We start from the raw sequence: 13,274 nt of genomic DNA on the forward strand, positions 1-13,274 counted from the left end.
ATGATGATCAATGACAATGATTTTCGCAGATGTTGTCTGGCATTGTCATGCTGAAAGAGACAGTTCTCCATGTGGTGGTGGTAAGTTCCCCTGGGACCAGACTGCTGAGGTCATCGGTCCCTAGGCTTACACACAACTTAATCTGACTTAAACTGCCTTACGCTAAGGACAACACACACACCCATGCCCGAGGGAGGACTCGAACCTTCGGTAGGGGCAGCCGCGCGAACTGTGGCAAAGCGCGTCAGACCGCGCTGCTACCGCGGGCGGCTCTCCATGTGTGAAAGAACTCCTCCAATTCGGTACTCGATTACAGCAAACTAATTCTTAGAGAGCGACAGAGTTGCATTAGGGTACGTTTATGCTGCATACCCGTAACTGGCACATCGCAGTTCACTGCAGCACCGCACACCTCGTTGCTAGCCAGTGGCGTTGTTGCATTTAAGCTGGTGCTCGCTGCCTGCTAGGAGTAATTACCCTAAGCCAGAAGGCCTTTGACACTGTGCCACACAAGCTGCCTGTAGTGAAATTGCCTGCTTATGCAATATCGTCTCAGTTATATGACTGGATTCATGATTTCCTGTGAGAGAGGTCAAAGTTCGTAGTAATTAACGGAAAGTCATCGAGAAAAAACAGAAATGATTACTGGCGTTCTCCAAAGTAGTGTTATAGGTCCTTTGCTGTTCCTTATCTATATAAACGATTTAGGTGACAAACTGAGCAACCGTCTTAAGTTTTTTGCAGATGATGCTGTCGTTTATCGACTAGTAAAGTCATCATCAGAAGATTAGAACTAATTGCAAAACGATTTAGAAAAGATATCTCTATGGTGCGAATATTGGCAATCGACCTAAATAATGAAAAGTATGAGGTCATTCACATGAGTGCTAGAACGCATCCGTTACACTTCGCTTACCCGATAAATCGGTCGGTGCTAAAGGCTATAAATTCAACTAAATACCTAGGAACTACAATTACGAACAACTTAAATCGGAAGAAACACACAGAAAATGTTGTGGGGAAGGCTAACCAAAGACTGCGTTTTATTGACAGGACACATAGAAAATCTAACAGATCTACTAAAGAGGCTGCCTACACTACGCTTGTCCATCCTCTTTTAGAATACTGCCGCGTGATGTGGGTTCCTTACCAGATAGGATTGACGGTGTACATCGAGAAAGTTCAAAGAAGGGCAGTACGTTTTGTATTATCGCGAAATAGGGGATAGAGTGTCACTGAAATGTTACAGGATTTGGGATGGACATCATTAAAACAAAGGCGTTTTCCGTTGCGGCGGAGTCTTCTAACGAAATTTCAATCACCAAATTTCTCCTCCGAATGCGAAAATATTTTGTTGGCACCGACCTACATAGGAAGAAAAGATCATCATAATAAAATAAGGGAAATCAGAGCTCGCACGGAAAGATATAGGTGTTCGTTTTTTCCGCGCGTTGTAGGAGATTGGAATAACAGAGAATTGCTGTGAAGGTGGTACGGTGAACTCCCCGCCAGGCACTTAAATATGATTTGCAGAGTATCCATGCCGATACAGATGTAGAGCAGAGTGCTAGTAGCATGAAACGCAGCCTATTGAAGTGACCTTGAAGCAGCCAATCATGGCTCACGTTTCAGCACATACAGTGATTATCGCCGTGTGAATCACAAGCTAACTTTATACCATCGCCTGGCGAGGATCGTAGCCATTAGAACTGGTATCCACGAACACTGTCGTCGCACAAGTCCTAAGAAAGAGAGTATATGTTCTGAACCGACTTAAACTATTCCCTGTTATAGAAATCATGCCCTTAAGTGTGCTTACTGTGTTATGCACACAAAAAAGAACACTGGAAATTATGATAAAACAGCTGTCATAAAATAAGAACATAAACTGCACTTGGAAAAAAAAAGCTGTTGCTGATGTGCAAGCAAGATTTATATATGTCCTTAAACACAGTGCATGACGATATCCGGCTACGACTAAGGAATATAAAATTTACAGTGAACGTGTTGGAGTACTGGCCAAATTGAATGAAATCGAGAATGTTTACTACCTATAGGATCTGCTTGAAAAGAATGGTTATATCCTACCTGACACTAGCGGCCTGGATGTTGTGCTCCTAACAACTTAAGGAATAACAGCAATATTAATGGACATTGATTTACAAAAATTGTAAACTTTTAAGTTCTATACAGAAATTCCACAAGAATGTGCAGCTGAAGAGTTGCCAATGTACACCCACAAATATGTGGAGGGTTTTATCAAAAGTGCTATGCAGGACATAAGAGGCAATATTAAACTGCCTGGATGCCCTCACATAGATGAACTGCAGGAAGGAAGAGTGCTAACTGTTAAAGCCATAAGGTAGAAAATTATATATCTAGTGGAATTCAGGAATATTCCTAGTTTGTATTTCTCAAATTACTGACTGGAGACGGGAATGGGTAATTCAGATCAAGATTAAAATTATAAGTTAAGAATTAAGCTGGATGTAATTAAAACTGCAGCAAACAAAAATAAAGAAATAATTTTAATAAAGTTGCAGAATAGATTATGCTTTCTTATTCTCTGCCCTGACAAACATCTTAAAAACTCTCCTATCTACAATGATCTACGTGTGTGGGAAATGGGTAGTTGTATGACCTTGAAAAGTAGTTGAAGCTATGTAGTTGAAGGTGTAGCAATCACCTATAAGACTTCAAGGACATACAGTCTCATGTTTAGAGGCTTATTACTCTAGTATACAAACTGTGGAACACCACACATAGACTGAAATCTTTTCTGCATACACAGAAGCTCGTCACTGGAATATAACAGCAGGTTGCTAAGGAGCGCTTCGGAATTAACGTTACAAGCTCGTATTCCATCATTTTAAACTCTGCTGGCGGTTGTTATTTTTGTATTGGTAGAACTTTACTTGCAGATCTTATGTAGTTGGACAGAATACCACAGCATTCAGATTCGAGGTACAATAGAATCGTACTGTTCGGAGCAGGACGGATCGTGCGTTTTGACCCAGTGCATGACTCCTTAAACGTATTTGCGGTATGCTCCACTCTACTCTATGCCACTTGCTTCCATGTGGTGTCAACTGACGAATAACTTTCAGAACGTGCACTGCTTGGTGTTTAACAACGTTTCTGTTGATTGTCTATTGTCATACAGGAAAACCATGAACTATATTCTGTCTGCATACTGTTTTAATAAGCTAAATACGACCCAGAACGGGTATATTAAAACAGGGGGAAACATTGTTCTCCACAATACGTCCAGCGACACAGTCTGTCCGACGTGATTTGGCACTCTGACACACGTGAAGTCTATCATTAAATTATCCCATTTCGTTATTATCCGCCGCCATTTTTTTGCGGAATATGCTATGACGTCACTAATTTGTATGTGTCACGTGTGGATTTCATATACTACTCTGACTCATGAGACTGCACTACAAATCTACTTTAACGGATTTGAGTTGCTCCCTATGGTTGTTCACTGCTGTGCAGGATTCATAGAAACCAGCCTGCTTCGGAAATTCAATAAAGTATCCTAGGTGGAGCGTAATGCTCCCTTGGAAGTGACATCTCTCATATAAAACGAGACCTAGGGATATATCACGCGTTAAGGCAGTTGGGCTGACTATTTAACGTGGATGATTTCCAAATGTAAACTTCATACAATAAATTTACGCGTCAAACCACAAGCCCAGGAGTGAGCAAAGTTATTGGTAACCACCTTATAAATTTAAGTGTCCAAACATGCAACTACAAGGAAATTTTACGCCTTCCTTTGGAATGGATCATGTTTGTTGCCTGTGCAACATTCTTCCGGTATTTACACAATGACTTGTATCTTCCTTTTCAACTACATTGCTATGGAACACAATTAGGTTACTTTGGGAATTAGTAGCAATTCCCGGACACTAACACTGCTGCAATCACATTATTTTGTCTGTTTTCTCTGTATTATGACATCGATATCATCATCTCTTGCAAACCGACAACGTCATTCGATCAAACTAGAACGTTTAAGTACCATACATCGTAATATTTACAGGCATATTCTTTAAGCTTTGCTTATTGGAGGTCCGGGCATGAACGACACGGTTGAGGACTTGATATTAAGTTTATATTTCAGGTGTAGCAGCATCAAGGTTGATAGTATTTCTGACGTCTTTTCCGGTTGTGACTCTTAAATTTTAGAAAACGAATACTTCCGCATCTTCATCTACATTTCTATATGTTATGGAGAGTAACATCACTTTAATATGTTACGCATTTATAGCAATGGTGGTTAATCATACAGTGGTGTGCTTACAGAGAATACCTTTTGTTACATGATAGGTGTTTTGCATTCCGTGTATTTGATCCCTCATGGTGCTTATGAGGAGTGCGAAATCGAATTTTCATACAGGTTTTGTACATTACGATAAGTATGCATTTTAAAAAGTTACAAGGACAATTTCGAAGCGGCAATATTTAGTTTTTGAAGATTCACTGTACTTGCAGTGTGTAAGATGTCACACAATAAATGGTAAGTAATTTCATTTATTACTCTTACATTCTCTTTGGAGGTGCTACATCTCTCACTGTTACTATCTATGATCATGTCTCATGTGTTCATGAACTTTCCATTTTTGTCTGCCTTTTTAATGATAAATCATAATAAAGCACCTTAATCCCTCCAAAAATCGAACACTTTATTCCTTCCTTCCACAGTAAGGTAAGTGTGTTGTCGGTGGTTCTTTAATTTGGTGTTTGTGTTTTTACTCTGTTCTGTGTATCGAGTAATTTTTTTTACATGATGGTGTTATTTATTAGGTAATTGCGGGAAATATATTCTATAAAGCTTTTAGAGAGCCTTGGCGCCATATTTCTGATTGCAAACTTCGTCGAAAGTTGTTAACGTACTTAGCACCCAGTTGGGCTGTGTCTTTTGTAATAATGGTAGTAACTGGCAATCAAAAGCACCGATTATATTTTTCTAGTGAACAACACATTGTATTATTAGTTACAGTCAGGCTGTCAACTGACATCAGCACTTGCCTGCCCAGTGTAATATTTTAATTAACACGTATTTTTCTGCAGTTATAAGCCTCGTCAGGTTCGTTTTACTACAACAAATCCTTAGACCTACCTTCTACAATGTCAGCTGTTATTAAACATTGAAATATAGCACTGGAGAACTTTAGAATTTTGGTCCCTATTTTGTCGAATACGTTTATATGTCGAAATTAACTTCCATTTCCTTTTCCACTGCAGATGTATTTTTGCAAAGATTTTAGAATATTGTGATATCACATTAACTGATTTGAATCTTACAGCATTTTTTCATAATCTTAATCACAACTAGGTCCTAGGTAATCCGTGTAAACATTGCACTTTTCGCGCTGTCTATGTATCTTGCATACCTTTGAGACTATTGCAACATCTTAAATGTCAAAAATAATTAATTTAAGAATGTACTGTATTATTTTAACAATGGATCCTTATGTTGGTGACACTGAGAATTCTCATGGTACAGAGAATGAACTGTCCACATTTCTACAGTACAGCCATCTACTGGTGGCAGTAATTTTTTTTACAGTGCAGCCGTCTGTTGTTGACAGGAGCAACTAGGATGTGAAAGGGGACCTGATTTTATTTTTGTATTCTCAGAGTTGGTGTTATTTTCAAGAAATACGAATTCCTAATTCGTTATTTACATTTTATGAGCAAATGTTGGGTCTTTTACTATTTCTGGAGAAGTATGCTATCTATTCACCCCAATACACCAAGGCGAATGATATACAGCTTCAAATGAAATTTATGAAGGTTTCTCCCATCTGTACACTTCCTCCAATATGCTAATTACACTGCCTTCCTGGCTCTCTATCCTACCCTTCAATGGACCCAACGCACCCTCCAAACCCACCTTGACCAATTCACCACTTGGTTCAACCAGTGGTTCCTCCATATCAAACCCTCTAAGACCCAGGCAATTATCATAGGCCCCACCACCCGCTCCTTTCATCTGCATGAGTTCTACATAACCATTTATGGTCGTCTCATCCACCTCACCCCCACCCTGAGATACCTTGACTGAGCCTCAACCGCCACCTCATCTGGACCCCTCATCTACTGACCTTCCAGCAGAAAGCCCATAGCCACCACTGCCTCCTGTCTGTCCGGACATGGGGATTGCATTCTTCCACCATCCTCCACACCTACAAATCCCTAATCTGTCCTGTCCTCTGTTATGCCAGCGTTGCCTGGATCTCCGACCCCCCGACCCCCCCCCCCCCCCGCTTTTATAAGGCCATCCAAATCCCTGAACGCACGCCACACCCTCTGCCTTGCCTCCCATATCCGCCATCCGTTCTCTGCACAGCTCCTGTATGACCTCGTCCCCTTCCACCACCTACTCCTTTTCCTCCAACATATCCGCATCCTTTACACTGTCTGCAGGCCTTATCACCTCACCCCCTGGTGTCCTCCCTCATCTCCATCTCTTGTCCACTGCCGCGCCTCTATCGCTATATCCCCCATCTCTCAACTTCCACACCCTTCATATCCTTCATCAGGGCAATTTCCAGCACCTCCAACCCCCAGATGACGAACTTCGCCATGACATCTACCCTTCCTACCAGCTGTAGCCTGGCCTTGTCCCTCCCCTCCCCAGGATCCCCCTTCCCCTCCCCTTCTCCCCCAGAGCAGTTTCTCCTCCTTACCCCCTGAGTCTCTGCACTCCCTCCTCGGCTGTTTGCCTCTCCAATCCTTCGCTCCCCAGCCCCCTTTGGCGCTCCTCCCACCCCATCCCTCTTCTCTCCCCCCTTCTAGCACTGACCCTTCCCCCTTTCCCTTCTGCCTCATATCCCCACCCCTGGCGGATCCGTCAAGTTTTTTATTCATCACCAAGCATGCTGTGTCAGTGTTGTCTTAGGGCTTTCTCCATTGCTGTCAAGTGATGTGATTTTAACCATGTGCTCAACTTGTATATAGTTTGCTGTTCATGATTGTTCCATGCCACACCACCCATAGTGTGGTTGTTTGAATCGTTCTGAGACTTTTTATGCTCTGACCATACTTCTTCTTGTGTCTTATAATTTTGACAGTGTCTGGTTTTTGTGCACAATACTTTTTTGGAGTTTTATCGCCATTTTTCATTCACCCCTTTTTGTGTGCTTTCCTCCATTCTGTTTCCCCGTTTTATATCTATGTTCCATCATGTTTTTCTCCTTTATATTGTTTTAAATGTCCTCCTGTACACTTGTAATGTCTCTCAGCTGAAGAGCAGCGCCTATGCTGCTGCCAACCTGCCCCAGATGGGGAACTGAAAATACAACAAAAGATTAAAAAAAATACGAGAGTATATGGGAGCCAGTCCTCAAATGAATATTGAAAAGTCAGTGAAGTAAACATAGTCTACAAATTTTCGGTATTTTAGGCAATTCAGATACTTCTCCATATTTGTGGGACATGGGACATAGTGGCCTCCTCACATCACCCTCTATGCCACTGGCATATGACTCAATGTGTTGCTGCTCATATGATTATTCTTGGTATGAGCTTGGAGATAAGCAGCTGCTGATGCTGATATGACATGATTACTGGTGTGTTGCATGTTTCAAGCAGCCATTCAGCTGTATGATGTCCACATATCTAAAAACCTGTACTGAACATTTTTCTCCAAAAAACCTGTGACTTCCACAGAGCGAGCAGTCGTATGGCCTCCACATTCTACGATGAGGTGTGTAAGTCCAACACCTTGTCGTCTTATCACGCTGCTTATACGATGTTCCACAAATGCTCACCACAGCAGTGTTTGAATGGCCGATACGCTTTATCACTTGTGAAATGTTCGTTCTGATGCAGTGGGCCATAGTAATTTGCCCACTGTCAAAGTCGCTCATGTCAGTGGATTGTCGCATTTGCATCTGGTGTCGTCTCCAGAATGCTAGTATGATACCCCACTAATTTCTGCTGCACTTTTTCTTTGCTTTTTGCACATCATGTGCATGCAACTCCATCACGTGGCATTCAGTCGTACAGCGGGAAAGACATGACATACGTTGCCTATCAAGGCCCGAAATCACTGTCAGTTTTCTGGCCTTGTTACACTGTTGGTTTGGCCATCAGTGTAGAGAATTGTAGGAAGAATACATGGCTAAATTTGCAATAATGGCTCCAATACAACTGGACAGCACATTGAACCGAGCTTAGAGTCCATGCTCCTTGAACTCTATGCCTTAACCATAGTGGCTGGAAAGTACAGGTTTGCCAGTCTCTCACCAAACCATTATCCGGTGTTTTCATAAGGGGAGAGATCAAGGGAATGAGCTGGCCACGCTAACAGTTGAACACAAATTGTATCAATGTATGGCAGGACAGGGCAAGTAACAATACCACTGCATCATCTTCCTGAAAGATAATATCATGATGACCTGGAAGATTTGGCACAGTCATAGGTCCTAACATGACAGAAATGTAATGGCTGCGCCAAATTAGCCGTAATGTGAACCAGAGGTGATCCTGTTGTGTATCTAATCGCGCCTCAAACCATTAGGCCAGGTGCTGGAACCACATGATCGCGGTGAATCCAATCTGGTAACTTTCATTCTCCTTCACATCTGCACAGACAGATAAGACCATTGTGATACTGTGTGCAGAAACAGTATTGGTCTGGAAAGGCGATATGGTGCCAATGCTGTGTTGGGAGTATCCTTACCGGTCTGCCAAACTCTGCCACAACGATCGCTGTCCAGAAAGTCCGTAGTGATTCAGACATCATCGCTGAGGACATGTCCGGCAAGTCACATGGACTGAACCGCTCGCAGCAATGATGGAGACAGGCGGACGGCCACATTTCAGTCCAGTACAGTTTGTTGCATCAACTACAATCAATCATACCGTTCTGGTTATTGGATTTCGGCCCTGAATTGTGCCTGGACGTTCTTTTTATTGTTATTGGCTTTCATTCAACGAAATAATCTTTGCTTACGGATCTACCGTTTGTATCAGGAACGATCAGAAAACTGGAAGTATGACATGTCTGAACATTCATACTTCTGGATGTCCCATATCGAAAGTTATGGCCAGTGGAGACAGGTATATATGTTATAGACTGCCCAGAATTTCACTTCAGGAGTGGAATCTATTTATTGTGTATTTATTGATTTAATTTTTTGTTGGGCCTGATCAGATAACGATTTTGGGTAACTCTCATACATTGGAGTCGTCCCCAATATCTGAGTGGTCAGCGCGGCAATCTGCCATGCCAAGGAGCGTGGATTCGATTCCCGGCTGGGTCGGAGATTTTCTCCGCTCAAGGACTGGGTGTTGTGTTGTGTTGTCCTCATTATCAGTTCATCATCATCAGATGAAGGAAACGGAAAACCACCACTATAATCATTTCCCTCGACGTTCATGTGGTGGACCTCTCTGATCAGCCTTCCCCCATGACTAGATCTGCCATAAGGCAGCACACAAAGTTTCATATGTTGGACCAGAACCTATACCTTTCTAGTCGCTGGAGAGAAGCTGAAAAAAGTAGCCTATGCTGACCTAAATGGAGACTAAATAGAAAAATCAATGTTTCTCACAAAAAATTTTCACCCAAATGTTGAGAAAATTTTCTTTATCTCGTATGTTCCGTAGTCCAGAGGCTTCATTTAATGTTAGTAAACTTCGATAGAAAAAGGTATGTGAAAGACATTTCAGTGGGTCATATGGTAGAGAGTAGCTGCTAGGCAATCTCCGTTCCTTTCTGAGATCGAAGTGCTCACTGTGTTTCCTGCAAAGATAATTTAGGCCGAATCCTTGTACTAAGAGAAATTAGCTACTTAATAGCTCATTTCTTTGTCCCCATCCAAAGATCCATCTTCCTCTCCATTCTCCCGATGCAGTTCTCCATGTATAGGTGTCAGACAATAATTAGTTCCTTGTTCACGATAATACTTTTTAAACTCTGGTTTCTATTGATTTGTTCTCCTCTGATTTGACGCCTATCCCACAACTCTACCTTGTCCCAGTTCACACTAACCAGTACATTTTTTGGCAAGCATTATTCATATTTAACAGCCGGCCGGAGTGGCCGAGCTGTTCTAGGCGCTGCAGTCTGGAACCGCGCGCCCGCTGCGGTCGCAGGTTCGAATCCTGCCTCGGGCATGGCTGTGTGTGATGTCCCTAGGTTAGTTAGGTTTAAGTAGTTCTAAGTTCTAAGGGACTGATGATCACAGAAGTTAAGTCCCAGAGTGCTCAGAGCCATTTGAACCATTTTACTCATATTTAACATCCTTGTCATCTACATATTGTGGTTTTTAAAGTGTAGTAGGAAGTACCTATCGGTTTGCTGCAGTATTGGCTGCAGCGCTTACTACAGCCATTGCTGCTATTGATCATTATTCGATGCTCCTTGCTGCAGTGTTTATGTTTTTTGTGCAGGTATCGTAATGTGCTGTGCCACAGAGACCTGTGGCTAAACAACATCCTGTTTGCGGAGAACGCAAAGGGGGAGCTGTCGGTGCGGCTGCTGGACTTCCAGACCCTTCACCTAGAGCCTCCAGCACATGACGTGATGACGTTCCTGCACTTGGCCACGATGCGCGACATGCGGCGAGCCCACGGCCGGCAGCTGCTGGAGTTGTACCACCAGGCACTGGCTGATGTGCTGTGCAAGCACGACCTCAACATTGACTCCATTCTTCCGCTGCAAGTCTTCCTGCAGTCATGCGAGGAAACCAAGCGGGTGGCCGTCGTCATCGCCGTCTACAACCTGCAAGTCACCATGCTGACTCTACAAAAGGTACCAATTCTTCATCCTACAAAGACCTTAGTAACGACTCTGTCCTGCCCTTGCAAGTCTTCCAGCAACCCCGCGCAGATGCTAAGCTTGTGGCCGTCATCGTGCCATGTACATCCTCCAAACCATGTTGAGGCCAGACCTGATCGCAGTAGCCAAAGATAATAGTCATGTGTGTGTGAGTTGCAGTTGCGTGTGTGTGTGTGTGTGTGAATGTTGTCTAATTCTGAAGAAGGCCTTTTAGTCGAAAACTTAGTTGTTTATACTCTGCGACCCAACATTTGAGCTATATGATGAGTTGCAATCTATCCTATTCATAATATTGACATTATTCCATCCTGGATTTTCTATCAGTTGGTAGTAAGTGGTTTTTTATTTCTATTACGATATTACTATTCGGATTTTCTCCGGCGATCTGTATTGGTTGTACGCCCCATATTCTGATATCCAACACATCAGTTATTAGGGTTACTTTACTGCTCGCAACATTCTTTTCTATGGAGATTTCACCAGTAGCCACTTCTACAAACCCCATAATATCACAAATATCTGCCACATCTACAATATCCGCGGCAATTGGTATGGGCAGTGCATCAATACAGCCGTTAATGATAAAGACAGTTCGAAAATGATCTTTACGACTTTTATGGCGTATAGGTCAGAGATCGAGACAGGTAAAAAGTTACGGTTTGCGGCGTAATGTTCACACACATCCAAAGTTTTAGTAGACGTTTAACAGACTGTGTGTGAGCTCTGTAGTATGAAGAATACCTAAGCAATGTTCCAGTTCCTCTCATGTTTGGCCCTGCATGTCCCTATTCTTCCCAGACATTGATGCCCAGTGAAGAAAGGCTCCATCAAGCTGCAGCACGATGTCGAGATAAACAGTCGAGGTTACCGACGCGTTGGCAAAGAAAACTGGTCCCATCACACAATCGTGAAACGGACAACACCGCACGTTTACCTCTAGACCGTCACGCACAATTTCCATGCTAAAGCCGGATTTCTCAGAGCCTCACAACCGCTCATTCTGTCGGTTTACCTTGTTGACCGCATGAAAGCGAACTTCGTCTGTGACCTTTTATAGGTGCGACTCAGTGTCTCAATCGTAAATGTTTTGCGCTTTGGCCTGTCAGAAAATGTAGCAGGTGTATGTTGCAGGAGCAAAGCTTCTCTTTCGTAGTACCCTGCTTACCAAGGTAGGTGGTAGCTGGAACTGTCGCAACTCTTGATGGACTGATTTGGATGGACCCCTGATAATGTTCGTTTCACCTGTTCCACATCCGCAGCAGTCGTGCTCGGCCACCCGGAACTCATCCTCCTTATGGCTCTTCATGATTCCTTGAATCTCGTATACCCCTGTCTGATGGTCGGGCGTGATGGTGGTGTGCTTCTGTACAATTTCTGGAAGTTCTGCTGGACCTGGTGTTAGATTTGGTCTCCGTCAATCATTCCACAAACTGTACAGTCTGCTGGGATGAGGGAGTTGCCATTTCAGTAATTAACTCTGCAAAAACAAGACATAACAATACTTCAGGTATTTGGGAACATTATGCCACTAACCTCACCTTTCTTCTGATCCCTATTTCTGAAATATACGTCATCAGAGTTATAAAGCTGATATTGGAATATCTGCATTATTAATCACTGGCATCTGCAAAAATCTTCCAGTCATATAGAATGATTCATATCACCTAATGGATGCTCTTTGAATTAATTTGAGATCTGATCCTTTTCTTAACTTATCACTTGCTGCTACACGTTTTTAAACATTACACTCCTTTTCACTGCAGTAACCGTATCAGGTAGTTTGTCAGTCTTTTCAGTAGATTTATTTGCTGTACAATTACGCATAGGGGCAAAACAGGATTTATTACTTTCTTCCAAATGCTTTTTCTATTGCTTTAAGTACTACACTATAGTCATTATAAGACATATCCAGAAAAATATTCGTTTGAATGACGAAAACATTATTGCTGGTGCTAAAAAATAGTCTGGATTTTTGGCCAGCATCGAAGGTCTATATTTTGTCTTTAACCTCGATCTTTCAAATACTTTAGTATCGATACTGAAAATCGATTTTTAAACTCCCAACACCTATAGTTTGCAAACGTCTAAGATCATCCAACAACCCGAGTTTGAAGTGCGACAAGTTTTGGTACGCCCATGACTTCTTCACGCCCATGTACAAATCGAGAGAAATTTGGATCAATATGTTCTGCAATTTCTATTATCATAGTGATGTTCATTTGGAATAAAAGACATAAAACAGTGTAACTCAAATTTTAGCCTTCATTAATTCTCACTGCTAATGACGACATCACAAATTTTGAATTTACGGGGCTGAATGGATCATCTAAATCTGTATGACTACGCTGCCGTTCACACTCATGTGAGTGGCAGAGGGTTCAACTAACCACTTTCACACTGTTTCTCTATCGTTCCACACTCTAAAAAATGTTCAAATGTGTGTGAAATCTTATGAGACTTAACTGCTAAG

General features: G+C 42.3%; 1 protein-coding gene across 1 annotated transcript in view; it reads left to right on the forward strand.

Annotated features, from left to right (window-relative positions):
• LOC126162573 (uncharacterized) overlaps nucleotides 1-13,274 on the forward strand; it is a 68,799-nt gene that overhangs the window by 18,079 nt on the left and 37,446 nt on the right. The window contains exon 2 of the mRNA XM_049919164.1: nucleotides 10,417-10,777. Within this exon, the coding sequence (XP_049775121.1) occupies nucleotides 10,417-10,777 (361 nt within the window). The remainder of the gene's footprint in view (nucleotides 1-10,416; nucleotides 10,778-13,274) is intronic.

This window comes from Schistocerca cancellata, chromosome 2 (assembly GCF_023864275.1).
Source record: "Schistocerca cancellata isolate TAMUIC-IGC-003103 chromosome 2, iqSchCanc2.1, whole genome shotgun sequence".
Classification (NCBI taxonomy): domain Eukaryota; kingdom Metazoa; phylum Arthropoda; class Insecta; order Orthoptera; family Acrididae; genus Schistocerca; species Schistocerca cancellata.